We start from the raw sequence: 20,324 nt of genomic DNA on the forward strand, positions 1-20,324 counted from the left end.
CCCCTCCCCCTCCTTCTCCCCCTCCCTTCTCCCCCCTCCCCCTCCTTCTCCCCCTCCCTTCTCCCCCTCCCCTTCTCCCCCCTCCTTCTCCCCCCTCCCCTTCTCCCCTCCCTTCTCCCCCCTCCCCCCTCCCTTCTCCCCCCTCCCCCTTCTCCCCCCTCCCCCTTCTCCCCTCCCTTCTCCCCCCTCCCCCTTCTCCCCTCCCTTCTCCCCCCTCCCCCTTCTCCCCTCCCTTCTCCCCCCTCCCCCTTCTCCCCTTCTCCCCTCCCTTCTCCCCCCTCCCCTCCCTTCTCCCCCCTCCCCCTTCTCCCCTCCCTTCTCCCCCCTCCCCCTTCTCCCCTCCCTTCTCCCCCCCCTTCTCCCCCTTCTCCCCCCCCTCCTCCCCCTTCTCCCCCCCCTCCCCCCCCCCCCCCTTCTCCCCTTTCTCCCCCCTCCTCCCCCCCCTCCCTTCTCCCCCCCTCCCCCCCCCTCCCTTCTCCCCCCCTCCCCCCTCCCCCCTCCTCCACCCCTCCTTCCCCCCCTCCTCCCCCCCTCCCTTCTCCCCTCTCCCCCCTCCCTTCTCCCCTCTCCCCCCTCCCCCCTCCTCCACCCTCCCCCCCCTCCCCCCTCCTCCACCCCTCCTTCCCCCCCTCCTCCTTCCCCCCCCCCACCCCTCCTTCCACCCCCCTCCCCACCCCTCCTTCCCCGATATTTTCTCCCCTCCCTCACTCACTGTTGTTGTTCTTGTCGATATTTATTCCTCTCCTGTAGGGCCCTGGGACGGCTGGAGAAAGTGTAGGTGTTGTTGTTGTCCTGTTGCGGTAACACGGTGGCCATTGCGGGCAGGCGAACACAGGTCGGTAACTGAGAGTCACGTCAAAGTGGAGTGAGTATAACCATCCCCTCGCAACTCGCTACCTTGGCAACGGTTACTAATATGAAGCGGCGCGTCATTTTCGGTGGCCATGTGACCTCGTTATCTTCCGCCCAGCTGATTGGTTATCATTGTGCAGCGTGTGCTGGAGGCGCTCTTTACCCGCTTCTCTATCATTCCAGCTGCAAACCTCTCATTGCCCTGGGTAACAGGAATGTTGTTTGTGAACCACCTCCTGCTTTCTCTTTATCCTCCATTATTGAGTTATTAGTGCTCACAATTTCCTGGAGTGTTTTTTTCCTTTTTTACTGTTAATGGATGATTTACTGAAGAGCAGGAAGACCATTTAATTAATTTATCTGAAACTTAGATTCCACCCCGCTTTCCCGCTACATCTAGTTTTTTGAATAATCAGAGTCTTTGCCTTTACCCAAGAGACCATTCCAAGTTTTGATTGTTCACTGTGTCAATAGGAACTAAAATCTGTCTTTTCCTACTTTGACTATGCTCCATAAACTATTGGATTAACCGTTTCACGTTATTGTGTTATGTGTATTTTTCATGTTGTTGCATAAAGATTCCATTTTTAGATATCACATTTCCACAATGAAAAACTTAAGTTATCCCATCTTCTCTCATAATTCAGAGCCCTAATATGCTATTTTATGGCTTTTCGTTGAATACATTGAAGGCAATAACAAACATTCAACAAAATATTTTGGTTTCTCAGTCACAATCCAATTACAATTTCTAATCAATTGGAAGCTATTTCTTAATTCTGTACTTTTGGTTTTGTGCATTGGTCAGATAAGCTGGACACTGAGTTTACTTCCAAGTCTTCATCCTTGTGCATTTCAAAACATTACTGGGATATAAAAACATAACGAATTGGAGCAAGAATATGCCATTCAGCCTCTTCAGCCTGCTTTATCAATCAATAAGATCTTGGCTGATCTCATATGGCCTTAATTCAGTTCTCTGCCCATTGATAAGGGCAACACCGTGGCACAGTGGTTAGCACTGCTGCCTCACAGCACCAGAGACTCAGGTTAAATTCTGGTCTAGGTCTGTGTGGAGTTCACACTTTCTCCCCGTGCCTGCATGGATTTCCTCTGGGCACTCCCGTTTCCTCCCACAGTCCAAAGATGTTGAGGTAGGTTGATTGGCCAGGCTAAATCAACCTTAGTGTCAGGGATTGGTACGGTAAATCTGTGGGGTTACGAAATAAGGCCTGGGTGAGATTGTGATCAAGGCAGACTAACTGGGCTGGAATGGTCTCCTGTACTGTAGGGATTCTACGATTCGTGTTGTCAATCATAACATCTAAATCAGTCATTGAATAAATACAGGCACCATGATAGATAGAATAAGTGCAGGTTAGATGGGCTTTAAATTGGTTTCACAGGTCGGCACAACATCGAGGGTTGTGCCGACCTGTGAAACCAATTTAAAGCCCATCTAACCTACACTATTCTACTATCATCTATATGTTTATCCAATAACCATTTAAATGCCCTTAATGTTGACGAATCCACTACTGTTGCAGGCAGAGCATTCCATGCCCTTATTACTCTCTGAGTAAAGAACCTACCTCTGACATCTGTCCTATATCTATCACCCCTCAATTTAAACTATGTCCCCTCATGCTAGCCATCTCCATCCAAGGAAAAAGGCTCTCATTAATCTTCTGATCATCTTATACGCCTCCATTAAGTCACCTGTTAACCTTCTCTCTAACGAAAACAGCCTCAAGTCCCTCAGCCTTTCCTCAAAAGACCTTCCCACCATACCGGGCAACATCCTGGTAAATCTCCTCTGCACCCTTTCCAATGCTTCCACATCCTTATAATGCGGCGAACAGAACTGTACGCAATACTCCAAGTGTGGCCGCACCAGAGTTTTGTGCAGCTGCAACATGACCTCATGGCTCTTAAGCTCAATCCCTCTACCAATAAAAGCTAACACACCGTACATCTTCTTAACAACACTATCAACCTGGGTGTCAACTTTCAGGGATCTATGCATACGGACACTGAGATCTCTCTGTTCAACCACACTACCAAGTAAATTACCATTAGCACAGTACTCTGTATTGCTGTTACTCCTTCCAAATTGAATCACTTCACACTTTTCTGCATTAAACTCCAATTGCCACCTCTAGGCCCAGCTCTGTAGCTTACCTATGTCCCTCTGTAACCTGCAACATCCTTCCACACTGTCCACAATTCCACCAATTTTAGTGTCATCTGCAAATTTACTAACCCATCCTTCTACGCCCTCATCCAGATCATTAATAAAAATTACAGACAGCAGTGACCCCAAAACAGATCCTTGTGGTACACCACTAGTAACTGAACTCCATGATGAACATTTCCCATCAACCGCTACCCTCTGTCTTCTTGCAGCTAGCCAATTTCTGATCCAAACTGCTAAATCGCCCTCAATCCCATGGCTCTGTATCTTCTGCAAGAGGTTACTGTGGGGAATCTTATGAAACGCTTTACTGAAATCCATGTACATCACATCAACTGCTTTACCTTCATCCACCTTTTTGGTCACCTTCTCAAAGACCTCAATAAGATTTGCGAGGCATGACCTACCCTTCACAAAACCATGCTGACTATCTCTAATCAAATTATTCCTTTCTAGATGGTTACAAATCCTATCTCTTATAATCCTTTCCAAAACTTTGCCCACAACACAAGTAAGGCTCACTGGTCTATAATTGCCAGGGTTGTCTCTACTCCCCTTCTTGAGCAAGGGGACAACATTTGCCATCCTCCAGTCTTCTGGCAGTATTCCTGTAGACAATGACGACCTAAAGATCAAAGCCAAAGGCTCTGCAATCTCCTCCCTAGCCTCCCAGAGAATCCTAGGATAAATCCCATCCAGCGCAGGGCACTTATACTTTCATACTTCCCAGAATTGCTAATACTAATAATTGTGGCCTTCCTTCCTTCTTGGGTGTGGTGGCTCTCCTCGTGCTGGTTGTTGCTGGCAATGGTCACCGTTGTTGTAGCCCATTTGTGGGGTCAAAGAGAGAGAAAGCTTGTTCTGTTGCGCAGCACCTTTTATCCTTCCTTGGTTTCATGTCCTTGGATCCTTGTCAATCAATTGATCAGGGCTTGATCACCCTGACTGATAAGAGTCCAATCAAGTGTTGTCACACCATTCTCTGGGTGTGTACCCAACGACTACGCCTATAGGTGCTGACGGCACGTAGGTCATATACCTCCCCCCCCAAATAAGGGGTTAAGGCTCCCCTTTATCTGGTAAGCAAGTATGTTTGATCAGAGAGTGTCCATTGTTTTTGGGATGGCCTATTTTCTGTGTATTCAGTCATCTGAGCTGCAGCCTGTTTATCTCCGTCTTTTAAGCTGCAGCTTGCTGTTTTAGTACTTGTCCGATTATTCCAGCGTGCTCTGTAAATCGCCATTTTAGGTGGCCCGTTTGTCCACACACCCAATCAGTCTGTGGGAGGAAACAGGAGCACCAGAGGAAACCCATGCAAACAAAGGGAGAACGTGCAAACACAACACAGACAGTGACCCAAGCCAGGAATTGAACCCGAGTCCCTGGCAATGTGAGGCAGCAGTGCTAACCGCCTGCATCTTAAGTGGTAGATCCCTTACTTTAAAACTCTGTCCCTGGTTCGAGATTTCACCAAAGGGAAAACATTCTCTACCCTGTCAAATCCCCTCAAAATCTTGTACATTTCAAGAAGCTCATCTCTCTTCCAAACTCCAATAAGTTAAGGAAACCTGCTCAGCCTTTTCTCAAAAGACAGATCCTCCATCCCAGGAATTAGCCAAGTAAATTTTCTCAGAATTGTTTCCAGTGAAAGAAAGTTGCTCCTTAAATAAGGAGACCAAAACCACATACAGTACTCCAGATGTGGTCAGACAGAGTTTGGAATCAGGCCTCAGATTTGTATGCCTACTTTAACCTGTTTTGAGTAGTACTGTTGTGAAGTTAGCGTTTGTAAAAAAAAAATTTAAACATCATAAAATAAATTCATGGTTAAAAAAGGTAGTTTTTTTCTGTACTGAGGAGATACAAGTGCCTGCAGTACACCGACTGAAACAATGTATTGAGAGGCTAGTGATACCAAGAGAAAAAATTGCTTTTGAACTAGGCATTTAAATAACAGCTGCCTATCAGATTTGAATTTGATGTTTTTTGGTAACCTGTAAACCAATCCTATTATGGGCATTTTGGTATGTAATTAGGGGTATTAGAGCCAGTTTCCAGCTCCAGAGAGACAGCCAGCGACTGTCTCTGCCAGCATAGCAGCCACATTGATGTCTTAAAAGAAAGCCTCGTCTTGATAGTAAAGACAGAAGAAATCAGCTAAGAAGACAGAAGATTCTGGGGGACAACAATCCTAGTTGACATTTTGAGAGTGACTATAGGTTTTTTTTGTTAAGAAGTGGGAATTGGATTTATTTAAACAGTATTCCATTAGAATAGTGTTTTATTCGGTTTGTTAATAATTTAGTTAACCTGTTCACTGTTAGTTAGATAAATAAAGTGTTACTTGTTGCCTTTACAGAAAGAGAGTCTCAGGTAGTTATTTTGATTTAGCCAGTAAAAGTTGCTGAAGTGCAGATATTATTCCTTCTCACTCTTTAACAGATTTTGAAACAAGATACTTCTCTTTAAGTGGTTGAGCGTTAGTTCTCAGAGAGGAGATCAACCTTCCTCTTCATAACAGTAGTAATAAATAAGTGTTAAGCAGATATCACAGTACCTCTACAGACTGTCTAAGAATTACGACAGATTCCAAGACATAAAGATCTAATCTCAGAATATGGTGGCAGCGATGGGGACATTGATTAAACGACACATCGTTGTTATTGAAGGAACCACAGAATGAAGAAACCTTTGAAAGCTGGACAAATTTTGGCAGTAGGAGGAGGCACATTAGGGAAAGACAATGGCGACTATAGTTGGTGAGCATTTCCTGCACTTGCTCCATCCATTTCATTGAATCATAGAACCCTTACAGTGCAGAAGGAAGTCATTTGGCCTGTCGAGTCTCCACCAACTCTCTGGCAGGGTATATTACTCAAGCCCATCCTCCTGTCCTATCTCTATATCCCACATATTTATCCTACTAATCACCCTAACCTAAACATTTTTGGACTCTAAGAGACAATTTAGCATAGTCAATTCACCTAACCTGCACATCTTTGAACTGTGGGAGCAAACCCACATAGACATGGGGAGAACATGCAAACTCCACAGTCACCCTTGTGAGGCAGCAGTGCTAACCACTTGCCGCCGAAGTCCTACAGCGAAGTCAGCAGAGGGAATTCTGGAATGCCATTTTCTCTAGTACTGATCAGCATCAAGTCATTACAAAAAAGAACCAAAATTTCCAAATTAGCTCCTTTCTGTATGCAGTGGGCCTAGTCACAAACAATTTTCCCATAAGGTAGGGTGCAAAAATCTACCTGGCCTTCAAATCCAATCATAAAGTCTTTGATACCTTTTTAAATCTTCCACAGGATCCTTTAGTTGAGCCAGTGGTTCATTGCATGACGCAACTCCGAATCCAAGCATCAAATCAGGCAATAATTTGGGGCAACTCCAAGGCTTCAAATTACTCCGTAGATTCAGGAGGTCCATCGACAATGGCCCCACCCACAAGAAAGGCCATAAAACCAGGCAAAATGACACAAAACCATGATACAAGCATAGGTACCAGGGCTGCCCAGCAGAATGCTTCCAGTGTGGCAAAACTGAACATTTCCAGTATATACGCAAATCCAGTATTTTTAATCAAAGTTAAAGACCAGAAAGAATTAATGAAATGTTCATTAATATTCCTCTCAACATTAATAAAATGTTGAGAGGAATAGATAGGGTGGATTCTCAGAGGCTATTTCCCCAGGTTGAAATGGTCGCTACGAGAGGACACAGGTTTAAGGTGCGGGGAGGAAAGTACAGAAGTGATGTTAGGGGTAAGTTTTTCACTCAGAGGGTGGTGAGTGAATGGAATCGGCTGCCGTCAGTGGTGGTGGAGGCGAACTCGCTGGGGTCTTTTAAAAGACTTCTGGATGAGTATATGGGGTTTTATGGGATTGGGGGTTATAGATAGGAGTTGATGTGATCGGCGCAACTTGTGGGCCGAAGGGCCTGTTTGTGCTGTAGTGTTCTATGTTCTATGAAACACCAAGAAATGGAAAATCTGCTGGACCTCAAATGGGTCTTCCCAAGTGATCAAAATTGGTTGATGTAGTATAGGTTGTTTGCAAATAGATCAACAATTTTGAATTGAATCAGGTTCTAAACTTGACCATCCAGCTCACCCCACCCCTACCCCCTCCCCCCTCCCTGCCTCTGCTGCCCCCCTCTGCCCTCTCCCTACCTCCCTCTGCACCCTCCCTAGCCCCCTCTGTATCCTGCCTAGCCCCCTCTGCCCCCTCCCTACCCCCCTCACTTCCTTATAGCTTTTAATCCTGGCATGTTGGCATAGTGGTCAACATTGCTGTCTTATAGCACTAGAGACCAGGTTCAATTCCAGCACTGGGTGGCTGTATGGAGTTTTCACATTCTCCCCATGTCTATGTGCTCCAGTTTCTGCCCCCACAGTCCAAAGGTGTGCAGGATAGGTGGATTGGTAAATGTGTGTGGGATTACAGGGGTAGGGTGGGGGAGTGTGCGTGGGTAGGGTGAGAGTGTACGTGGGTAAGACACCCTGTCAGAGAGTTGGTGCAGACTTGTTAGGTCAAGTGGCCTCCTTCTGAACAGTAGGGATTCTATGGATTTTTCTATGAACTTTGTTAGAATACCAAATCAGAAAGCCCAAGATATGTGACCAAAGAGGTGGATGGGGGTAAGGCAGTGGACGTGGTGTATATGGATTTTAGTAAGGCGTTTGATAAGGTTCACCATGGTAGGCTTCTGCAGAAAATGCAGATGTATGGGATTGGGGGTGATCTAGGGAATTGGATCAGGAATTGGCTAGCGGATAGGAGACAGAGGGTGGTGGTTGATGGTAAATATTCATCATGGAGTTCGGTTTCGAGTGGTGTGCCTCAGGGATCTGTTTTGGGGCCACTGCTGTTTGTAATTTTTATTAATGATCTGGATGAGGGTATAGTTGGGTGGATTAGTAAGTTTGCTGATGACACCAAAGTCGGAGGTGTGGTAGATAGTGATGAAGGGTGTCATAGTTTGCAGGAAGACTTAGACAGGTTGCAGAGCTGGGCCGAGAGGTGGCGGATGGAGTTTAATGCGGAGAAGTGTGAGGTAATTCACTTTGGTAGGAATAACAGATGTGTTGAGTATATGGCTAACGGGAGGACTTTGAATAGTGTGGATGAGCAGAGGGATCTAGGTGTATGTGTACATAGATCCCTGAAAGTTGGGAGTCAAGTAGATAAGGTTGTTAAGAAGGCATACGGTGTCTTGGCGTTTATTGGTAGGGGGATTGAATTTAGGAGTCGCAGCGTCATGTTGCAACTGTACACAACTCTAGTGCGGCCGCACTTGGAGTACTGTGTGCAGTTCTGGTCCCCACATTATAGGAAGGATGTGGAGGCTTTGGAGAGGGTGCAGAGGAGGTTTACCAGGATGTTGCCTGGTATGGAGGGGAGGTCCTATGAGGAGAGGCTGAGGGATTTGGGGTTGTTTTCGCTGGAAAGAAGGCGGCTAAGAGGGGATCTTATTGAAACATATAAGATGATTAGAGGTTTAGATAGGGTGGATAGTAATAGCCTTTTTCCTCTGATGGAGAAATCTAGCACGAGGGGGCATGACTTTAAATTAAGGGGTGGTAGTTATAGGACGGATGTCAGGGGTAGGTTCTTTACCCAGAGGGTGGTGAGGGATTGGAATGCCCAGCCTGCTGCAGTTGTAAATGCGCCTAGTTTGGGGGCGTTTAAGAGATCCGTGGATAGGTTTATGGACGAGAAGGGATTGGTTTAGGTCAGTGGGTCATTGTTTTGTAACTGGTCGGCGCAACATCGTGGGCCGAAGGGCCTGTTCTGCGCTGTTATGTTCTATGTTCTACGTTCTATGTTGTGAAGCCGGACCAGACCCCAGCACTTTGTTATTTTGGCATTAATGTGAGAAAGTTAGGCACGAGTCTCCCAATTGCTTTTGCAATGCAGCGGACCGAGAGACTCAAGTGGAGGCCATTTAGCAGGCTTTCCTTTGGGTGTCACAGCCTCCGCGGGCCTCCAGATTCCCGGCGCCATCGGCTCTGCACCTGAAAATCGGGGTGGAGGCTAATAAATTTTGTTAATAATAACTCATAATACTCTCACTGAAGTCTTCGATCCTGCTTGAAACCGGAGGGGGGTTGAGGTTGAGGCTGGCCCAGAGATATTTGGGAGGGCTAGTGATCGGGCTGTGGTAGGGTCACAGGGACAGTGATGCGAAGTCACAGGGCTTCCCAGCAAATCGAACTGGCCAGCAATCGGGAGGCTGGCAGTCTCGGTGCTGACAGACTGGTGCATGTGCAGTGGCCTGCTGAGTGCTGTATCGCTGGTCTTTCCAACGGGAATAGGCACCGTCCTCTGATTTTTCGTGTGATTCACGCTAGTGCACTCTGCAGTGAATGGGAGATTCATTTTTAAACGCCTACTGAAAAATGCAGTGGGACTTCAGTTTCTACGTGAATTCAACACTTAGAATTCTTTTGGGAGAATTGCCACCATAACATTTCACTCCAAGAACAATTCTACTGTCATACTGGGAAGCTTTTATCAAACGAATTGTATTGAACAGCACAGTTTAACTATAGCAAATGAAATAGCTTAACTTCAATAACTGAACAATACTTATACAAGAAAATCAAACAACTGAGATGCACCAAGTGCACCTATCCTGGGATGTTTCATGACTGTGCCGTACCAACATCACAAAGTCACAGGTTTAGATAGGAGGAGAATTAAAAGTGACGTTCAGTTATTAGAAATAACTTTTGACTTGAAGGTTGATAATGAACAAGATCAGTTGGAGGATGAAGCAGATATCTTTTGTTCAAAATGTGTGGCAGAATTATAACAGAAAGATATAAAGATAAAGCAGCTGTATCAGAAAACATACACAGAAGAAGAACCTGACTGTATCCTGGAGTGTTATTACGATGTACTGTATTACCATTGATTTATAGAAAGTTATTACAATCACATAGAGCTATATGTGGGAATAAACCAGGAAGTACTAAATTAATTGTGCATGATGTAGATGTAGAAAATGCTGTTCCAATTAAGCAATATCCATAAAGGCTTAATTCACAAAAGTTGGCACAGATTCAGAATGAGTAGTATTTTTTCAGTCTGAGATGCAACAGCCAAAAGTCTTGATCAAACACCACGAAGGGCTGGTGGATAGTCACCAATTTAAGATAATTAAAATATGAATGGAGACAAATATGAGTGCAATGTGAGACTGGCAATGGCAGCAAAAGACAACAAGTTACCGGAAGATTATGTAAATAAGGAAAGTGAGCAAGCATGGAAACAGATGCAAAAAACGTTAATTGATTTGAAGCTTGTTCTGAGTTTTTGAAATCAACTGAGCATAAATTACAGGACTGTTGACAGCAGCTCATCAGCTATAAGAAAAAACTGTCGATCATTCATCTGTGATCTCAAGATGGAAATCGCGGAGCAGAAGCCAAGCCCTTCCAGTACAGTTAGAACACTGGCATCTCCCCAACAGTGTGGAAAATTGCCCAGGTATGTCCTGTACACAAAAAGCAGGACAAATCCAACCCGGCCAATTACTGTTCAAACAGTCTACTCTCCATCATTGGCAAAGTGATGGAAGGGGTTATCAACAGTGCTATCAAGCAACACCTGCTCAGTGACACCCAGTTTGGGTTTCACCAGGGTCACTCAGCTCCTGAACTCATTATAGCCTTGTTCAAACATGGACAAAAGGGCTGAATTCCAGAGGTGAGGTGAGAGAGACAGCCGTTGACATCAAGGCCGCATTCAACTGAGTGTGGCATCAAGGAACCCTAGCAAAACTAGAATCAATGGGTATCAGGAGCAAACTCTCCGCTGGTTGAACTCATGCCTGGTACATAGGAAGATGATTGTGGTTGTCATCATCTCAGGGTCAGTCATCTCAGCTCCATGACATCTCTGCAGAAATCCCTCAGATTAGTGTCCTAGGCCCAACAATCTTCAACTGCTTCATCAATGACCTTCTGTCCATCATGAGGTCAGAAGTGGGCATGTTCGCCGATGATTACACAACGTTCAGCACTATTTGTGACTCCTTAGTTACTGAAGCAGTCCATGTTCAAATGCAACAAGATCTGGACAATATCCAGGCTTGGACTGACAAGTGGCAAATAACATTCATGCCACACAAATGCCAGGCAAAGAACATCACTAATAAGAGACAAGTTTGCTACTGCCCCTTAATATTCGGTGGTGTAACCATCACTGAATCCCCTACTGTCAACATCCTTAGGGTACCATTGACCAGAAACTCAACTGGATTCACCACATAAACACAGTGGTTACAACAGCAGGTCAGTGGCAAGTGACTCACTTCCTGACTCCTCAGAGTCTATCCACTATCTGCAAGGCAGAAGTCAGAAGTCAGGAGTGTGATGGAATACTCCCCACTTCCTGGATGGGTGCAGCTCCAATAATACTCAAGAAGCTTAGAACATAGAACATAGAACACTACAGCACAAACAGGCCCTTCGGCCCACGAGTTGCGCCGATCACATCAACACCTATCCATAACCCCCAATCCCATAAAACCCCATATACTCATCCAGAAGTCTTTTAAAAGACCCCAGCGAGTTCGCCTCTACCACCACTGACGGCAGCCGATTCCATTCACTCACCACCCTCTGAGTGAAAAACTTACCCCTAACATCACTTCTGTACTTTCCTCCCCGCACCTTAAATCTGTGTCCTCTCGTAGTGACCATTTCAACCCGGGGAAATAGCCTCTGAGAATCCACCCTATCTATTCCTCTCAACATTTTATAAACCTCTATCAGGTCGCCTCTCAACCTACGTCTCTCCAGGGAAAAGAGACCCAGTTCCCTCAACCTAACTTCATAAGGCATGCCTCCCAGTCCAGGCAACATCCTTGTAAATCTCCTCTGTACCCTTTCAATAGCTTCTACGTCTTTCCTATAGTGAGGCGACCAGAACTGCGCACAGTACTCCAAATGAGGCCTGACAAGGGTCTTATAAAGTTGCAGCATTACCTCCCGACTCCTAAACTCAATCCCTCGATTTATGAAGGCCAGTACACCATACGCCTTCTTGACCACCTCTTCCACCTGCGAGGCCGATTTAAGAGTCCTGTGGACCTGGACCCCAAGATCCTTCTGCTCCTCAACACTACCAAGACTCCTGCCCTTGATAGTGTACTCGTTCATCCCGTTGGTTCTGCCAAAATGGACAACTACGCATTTATCCGCGTTGAAGTCCATCTGCCACTTCTCTGCCCAGTCCTGCATCCTATTTATGTCCTGCTGCAACTTTTGCCATCCTTCCAGACCATCCACAACACCACCGACCTTCGTGTCATCAGCGAACTTACTTACCCGTCCTTCCACTTCCTCATCCAGGTCATTTATGAAAATGACAAACAGCAAGGGTCCTAGAACAGATCCCTGGGGCACTCCATTGGTGACTGACCTCCATTCAGAAAAAGACCCATCCACAACCACTCTCTGCCTTCTGCAGGCAAGCCAGTTCTTGATCCACAAGGCCAAAGGCCCTCGGATCCCATGCCCTCTCACCTTCTCAAGAAGTCTTGCATGGGGGACCTTATCAAACGCCTTGCTGAAGTCCATGTACACCACGTCCACGGCACTTCCTTCGTCAATGTGTTCAGTCACATTATCGAAGAACTCAACTAGGCTTGTAAGGCACGACCTGCCCTTGACAAATCCATGCTGACTATTCCTGATCATGTCAAACCTCTCCAAATGGTCGTAAATCTTGTCCCTCAGAAGCCTTTCCATCAGCTTACCAACCACTGAGGTCAGACTCACCGGTCGGTAATTTCCCGGGCTATCTCTGTTCCCTTTCTTAAAAATAGGGACTACATCCGCAATCCTCCAATCTTCCGGAACCTCTCCCGTCTCCATTGACGACGCAAAGATCATCGCCAGGGGCTCTGCAATCACTTCCCTCGCCTCCCACAGTATCCTGGGGTATATCCCATCTGGTCCCGGCGACTTATCAATCTTGATAGAATTCAAAAGTTCTAACACATCCTCCACCTTAATATCCACAAACTCAATCTTTTCCATCTGCTGCAAATCCGTGGCAAAATCTCCCAGATCAGCTTCCACCGTAAATACTGAGGCAAAGTACTCGTTAAGCACCTCTGCCATTTCTTCTGGTTCCACACAGACCTTACCCCCTTCACCTTTTATAGGTCCTATCCCTTCTCTTCTCATCCTTTTACCTTTCACATATTTATAAAAGGCCTTGGGATTCTCCTTAATCTTACCCGCCAAGGTCTTCTCATGACCCCTTCTGGCTCTCCTAATTTCCCTTTTAAGCTCCTTTCTACAGTCCTTATACTCCTCAAGATCCTTAACCTCTCCGAGTTCCCTGAACCTTTTGTACACCTTCCCTTTCCTCCTGACTAGGTTCAACACAGCCTTTGTGCACCACGGTTCCCTCGACCTACCAAAACCCCCTTGTCTCATCGGAATGTTGTCACGCATAGCTCCAGACAACATTCCTTGAATATCCGCCACCTTCCTTCGGTACTTTTCCCTAAGAACGTCTCCTTCCAGTTTATTTGTCCAAGTAACTTCCTGACTTCTTCGTATCTCCCCTTACTCCAGACAAACACCTTCCTAGCCTGCCTGATCCTATCTCGTTCCAATGCAATTGTGAAGGAGATAGAATTATGGTCACCATTCCCAAGATGCTCCCCTACCGAGAGATCCATCACCTGCCCTGGTTCATTCGCCAGTACCAGGTCAAGTACAGCCTCTCCCCTCGTAGGCTCATCCACATACTGTGTCAGGAAACCTTCCTGAACACACCTAACAAACTCCTCCCCATCCAAACCCCTTACCCTAGGGATATTCCAGTCGATGTTTGGGAAATTGAAGTCTCCCATCACGACAACTCTGTTATTAATACATTTCTCCAGAATCTGTTTCCCTATCTGCACTTCAACTTCCCTGTCACTATTGGGCGGCCTATAGAATACACCCAGCAAAGTTTTCGACCCTTTGCTGTTCGTAACTTCCACCCACAGAGATTCTGTAGATAGTCCCTCCACGGCATCCTCCTTCTCTGCAGCCATGACACTGTCCCTGATCAACAGTGCCACTCCACCACCTCTTCTGCCATCCTCCCTGTCCTTCCTGAAGCATCTGAAACCTGGCACCTGAAGTACCCAGTCCTGTCCCTGAGACATCCAAGTCTCCGTAATGGCCACCACATCACATTCCCAAGCAGCAATCCATGCCCTAAGCTCATCTACCTTATTCACTACACTCCTTGCATTAAAATATATACACTTCACCCCCTCAGTCTGGGCATTTCCCTTCTCCACCCCCTGTCTAACCTCCCTCCCATACTGCCTGCGGTCCTCCCCTACCTGGGAGCGAACCTCCTCCATCCCAGTCTCCCCATCACAATTCCCTCCCCCCATCCTTTCTAGTTTAAAGTCCCCCCGGTAGCCTTAGCCAGTCTTCCCGCCAAGATATTAGTCCCCCTGGGATTTAAGTGCCACCCATCCTTACTGTACAGGTCCCACCTACCCCTAAAGAGGTCCCAGTGATCTAGGAACCGAAATCCCTGCCCTCGACACCAGTCCCTCAGCCACGCGTTCAGCCTCCACCTCATTTCATTTCTTCCCTCATTCTCCCGTGGCACAGGCAGCAATCCTGAGATTACTACCTTCGCTTTTCTCTTCCTCAGCTGCCTACCCAGTTCCCTATAGTCCCTTTTCACGAGTGCCTCCCTCTTGCCTACGTCAGTAGTACCTATATGAACTACAACCTCTGGTTCCTCACCCTCCCCTTTCAGGATGTCTGGGACACGCCCAGAGACATCCCGGATCCCAGCCCCAGGGAGACAAACCACCATCCGCGACTCCCGTCTACGTCCACAAAAATGCCTGTCCACGCCCCGCACTATCCAGGACAAAGCTTAACGCTATCCAGGACAAAGCAGCCCACTTGATTGGCACCTCATCTATAAACATTCTTTCCCTCCACTACCGACGCTAAGTCGCAGCAGTGTGTACTATCTACAAGAGGCACTGCAGCAATTCACCAAAGTTCTTTAGACAGCACCTTCCAAACCCACAGCCATTTCGATTTAGAAGGACAAGGGCAGCAGATAAGTGGGAAACCACAACCTACAAGTTTCCCTTCAAGCTACTCACCATCCTTTCTTCTCTGTTGCTGGGTCAAAATCCTGGAATTCCCTCCCTGACGGCATTGTGGGTCAACCCACAGAACATAGACTGCTGCAATTCAAGAAGGCAGCTCACCACCACCTTTTCAAGGGCAACTAGGCATGGGCAATAAATGCAGGCCAGCCAGTGATGCTCATGTCCCACGAATGAATTTTTTAAAAAAAGTATTTTACAACTGCAAGCATTAAAAAAAAGACAATGATGTGAAGAAGGACTGATGAAATTGTATCATCATTTCTAATGAACTGCTGGGATAACGAGTCTGTAAAGCTTGCACAGACATGTATATCTAGTAAAACAGCATTGTTCACTGCTGATGTTTGAGTAAATTATGGTGGTTTTCACAACAGCACAAAGCCACAATGATCGTTAAAGCTACAACAAATCCTGACACCAAAGATGCCAATCTGCTATATATCTTTGCCAAAAAATAAGCAACAAAGGATGATGAAGATCCAGAAGAAACAAATGAATTAATAAACTACACTGGAACCGAAAAGGCCCTATTTTACCAGTTTGATTCTAAGTGCTGGACGGACTTGAAACTGTGTTTCAGATCCAACTTTTAGCTCCATTCTGAGGCGCCCCCATACGCACTCTGCCTGCAAAAACATCAGCAATTCCAAATCATGCTGCACAAGCTTGTGGGCAGGGCTTAACGTGCCTGAAAACCTGCAGCTCCGAACTGAGCCTTCAACTGCGCATGCGCAGAAAAAAGTGATAAAATACTGCTCCCTTACCACATCCTTCCCAAGCCAGATAATGCCTCCCCCTAGCCCCCACAGACATTGCCCCACTCCCACAGCATTACTGAACTTCTTATCCCCCCCAAACGCCCGCCACCCAGACCGATCGCAGGCCCCTCCCCCTTCCCCCCCAACTTCTGGCAGGGTGGCAGCAGACCCGACTCCACTCCCCACCCCCGCTGATCTCAGGCAGAGTGGCAGTGGACCCCTGCTTCCCCTCCCGCCATTGATCACAGGCAGAGTGGCAGCAGACCACTTTACACCCGCCGCAAACCAATCTCAAGCAGAAAGCTGTCAGACCCACCTCTCCAACCGATTTCTAGCCGAGAACCGTTGGACACTCGGCACTTACCTCCTCACCAACTCTAACTGATGGAACACCCAAATCGGATTTATATGGAGTGTAGAAACAAATTACTGCAGATGCTGGAATCTGAAACCAAAAGAGAAAATGCTGGAAAATCTCGGCAGGTCTGGCAGCACCTCTAAAAAAAAGAGATGACGTTTCGAATCCAGATGACCCTTTGTCAAAGCTGTGACAAACATGGAGCATGTCTGCTTTGTGCTGATTCCGCATGGGTGAACATGGTAGTAAAGGGGGAAGTGTTGGTAAAGTATGGCATGCAGTCCATTAAGTCAAATTAAATGCATGTAAAATTAAATTTGCATGTAAAATCCCGATCGCAGCCATTTTCAGGCCTTATTAAAGGGGGAAACCGGCTTGGAGGTGAGCATGGATCACACTACCCTTCTCACATCCGACTTTACTTAGTTTGCACGCCTGAAAACAGACACAACTCAAATGGTAAAATCAGGCCCAAAGATTCTGGAAAGTATTTTGAGTGTACCATTTTGCAACAGAAGGTGGCATTGGACCACCTGGCAGAAGAACTAAGGCCAGTTAACAAAAAAAAGGGACAGGCATAAGGTAACCCTTTTGGATGGCCCTGAATACACACGTGAGGTTGAGAAAGCGTGCAAAGTGACAGGTTCTCTGTGACAAAGTCTGAGCAGCTCAACATTCTGGAAAAAGATTACTTTCATTTGACATTTCAATTGGAATCATCAAAGGAAATTAAAAATAAAATCCAAAGTGGTTTGTGCCAGTTTGCATGCAACGTAAAGTTTTACTCCCCAGTTCTCTGAGGACATTACTAGAAGTAAGTTATAATACTGACAACAAAATCGAGTTTGGACCTGGAATCTGAGCAGAATTGAAAAGAAAACAGGATCTCTAAAAAGAAAGAGGAAACAGCTGAACGACAGGAGTATGTTGAGAAAAATAGGAAGAGCGAATGTGATTGCAGATGTTTTATCATGACTTTGATGAAGAAGGAGGAACATTCAATGTTGGAAGAGAAAGACCAAGCTGAAGTAGACTGCTGTTAGATTTGCATGCTTAGGTGTAATAAAATGTATATATATCTTATAGAGTATTAATAGTATGAAAACTAGAGGTTTTGAAAAATCTTTTCATATTGTTTTTTTTAAAAAGGGGGGGTTTGATGATATTGTGCCTTTAAGAAATATACATATATCACGTTTCTCAGTGGGACCTCTAAATGTTTTCTGGTCGCCACCAGATGTGGAGGCTTCGGAGAGGGTACAGAAAAGATTTACCAGGATGTTGCCTGCTATGGAGGGCATTAGCTATGAGGAGAGATTTATATTTCCTATCTGTATTAGACCTTCCAAAATGCATTACCTCACATTTGTCCGGATTAAACTCCATCTGCCATCTCTCCGCCCAAGTCTCCAACAAATATATATCCTGTAGTATCCTCTGATGGCCCTCATTGCCATCCACAAATCCACCAACCTTTGTGTCATCCACAAATTTACCAATCAATCCAGTTGCATTTTCCTCCAAAGCATTTATACATATTACAAACAATATATTTATATATATGTTACCAATGGTAGTGACTTTTAAGGGGCGTCTTGACAAGTACATGAATAGGATGGAAATAGAGGGATGCGGTCCCGGGAACGATAGGGAGTTTTAGTTAAGTTGGGCAGCATGGTCGGTGCAGGCTTGGAGGGCCGAAGGGCCTGTTCCTGCGCTGTAATTTTCTTTGTTCTTGTAAGGGGCATGTTTAGGAATTCAGATCTGTTTTGCAGAGTTCCATTTGTCAAGCAAAACCTCTGAATTGGTAGGTGGAAGCACAAGATAATTACTCATTTTAGACCTGGAGTGTTTGAAATAAGCTGAGCTAACACATTGTGATTATTTGGAGTTTCAGAGTAGAGTTTTAATTAGGTTGACAGGGTCAGAGTCATGTGCTGAACAGAAGGAGCTAAGCTTGCAGGAAGAAAGGTTTCAGTTTCATTTTTACAAATTCAAGCTGCTACTTACATTACCAGAAGAAACAGATGTCTCTCTCTCTCTTTCTAAGGTGTACTGAGAGCTCTGACTGTTAATCTGAGATAAGCAAATATGTCTGTGTTTTGTTAACTAATTTTAAAGAGGGTGTTTAAGCCTATCAAAGGAATATTGCTTAAATCGGAACTCAATGAGAGGTTAACAGTTAAGAATTGTATCTTAGAGGTTTACAGCATGGAAACTTGTCCATGCCACCCAGTTTTTACCATTCAATTACTCCCAACTGCCCATGTTTGGCCCATGTCCCCTTGTACCCATCTTACCCATTTAACTGTCTAATTGCTTTTTAAAAGACAAATTCGTACCTGCTTCTACTCCTACCTCTGGCAGTTCATTCCAGACATTCACCACACGCTGTGTGAAAAAACTGCCCATCTGGACCCTTTTCTATTTCTCCCCTCTCACCTTAAACCTATGCTCTCTACTTTTAGACTTCCTCAACTTTGGGAAAAGATAGTGACTATCTAGCTGATCTATGCCCCTCATTATTTTGTAGACCTCTATAAGATCACCCCTAAGCCTCCTGTGCCCTAGGGAAAAAAGTCTCAGTCTATCCAGCCTCTCCTTTTAACTCAAACAATCAACTCCCAGTAGCATCCTAGTAAATCTTTTCTGCACTCTTTCTAATTAAATAATATCCAAATAATATACATTAAGCTAAAATAACGAATTGTTGGGCTCTATTCTGATTTCATAATGTACCTTACGTTTTCTGATTAGGCCATTTGCCCACAAGCAGTGATGTGGGTATAAAACATTGCAAGAGCCCAAAAATTGAATCTCATTGGATTTCAAAGACCTATTTTCCTCTTTTTTTGAATGAAGGAGTTTCACTTGTTGTTTTCCAATCTAATAGAATTTTCCCTGCATATAAAGGAAATTTGGATGTTAAAATTAATCCATCGACTATTGTACCAGCCACTTCTTGCAAGATCCCAGGATGAAATCAATCAGGACCCAAAGATTTGTCAGTTTGCAGCTCCAACGGTTTTTTCAATACTTCTCTAGTCATTGTTATTTTAGTGAATTTCTCTTTCTCTTTCATTTCCTGATTTACAGCAATTTCTGGGAAATTACTTGTAAATTAAAATTTTCAAGGGATTGTACCCCTAATGCTCTTTCCCTTCCCAAAGAAAGTATGATCCAGTTGTCGTATATAGGAGCATTTGGAAGTGTTGTGTACAATTTTAAAGATACAGGTACATTTTCTCAAAAGAGCTGAGTCACCTTGAAATCATATTGTCTTGCATGCAACTTCTCTCACTACCAGTGCAAGCTACAGAAAATATAAGTGGTAAACATAAATAACGAATATTCAATGTTTTGAGGTTGATGTAAAAAAGAGTGATATACCACCTGCATGTGCAGATGTCACATGAAAGAAAATAATTGAAACTGCCTCAATAAAACTGGCATGTTAGGTTTCACTATTACCAAGAGACGTATCTCCACAGCTTAACTGTAGGAGTTTTGAAACACACATTCTCTCATAATTCGTTTGAAAATACTGAGCTGAAAATTTGTTCAGCTGTGTAAGAAGCTATAAGTCAAACCAATGAGGATCACTGAAACCTGAATATTTACCAAAATACTCACCATCTCATTGGTGCAGATGCTGTCTTATCATTCAATGCATTTTTAATTTTATACAGCTATAATTTGTGGATTAAATTTATGATTTCCCATTAATACTTACCTTAACCTCAGCTAATGAATTTATGTAACTTATATCAATCCGATCACTATTGTCTGTGTAATTATTTTCTCTTCAGATAATCATCCAATTCCCATTTGAAAACTGAATTTGCCTATACTATGGTAATACATTCCAGATTCTAACTATTTGCTGAGTAAAAAGCATTTTCCTCATCTCAAAGAACAAAGAAAATTACAGCACAGGAATAGGCCTTTCAGCCCTCCAAGACTGTGCCGATCATGACGCCTAACTAAA

The 20,324-nt window shown here is 45.0% G+C and overlaps 1 protein-coding gene across 1 annotated transcript in view; it reads right to left on the bottom strand.

The window, feature by feature from the left end:
- Positions 1-871, bottom strand: part of rsph3 (radial spoke head 3) — a 114,104-nt gene extending 113,233 nt beyond the window's left edge. The window contains exon 1 of the mRNA XM_080182271.1: positions 713-871. Within this exon, the coding sequence (XP_080038397.1) occupies positions 713-816 (104 nt within the window). The 5' untranslated portion in view covers positions 817-871. The remainder of the gene's footprint in view (positions 1-712) is intronic.
- Positions 872-20,324: the final 19,453 nt, after the last annotated feature.

Source organism: Carcharhinus amblyrhynchos, unplaced genomic scaffold (assembly GCF_965287045.1).
Source record: "Carcharhinus amblyrhynchos unplaced genomic scaffold, sCarAmb.v2.hapA scaffold_50, whole genome shotgun sequence".
NCBI lineage: Eukaryota > Metazoa > Chordata > Chondrichthyes > Carcharhiniformes > Carcharhinidae > Carcharhinus > Carcharhinus amblyrhynchos.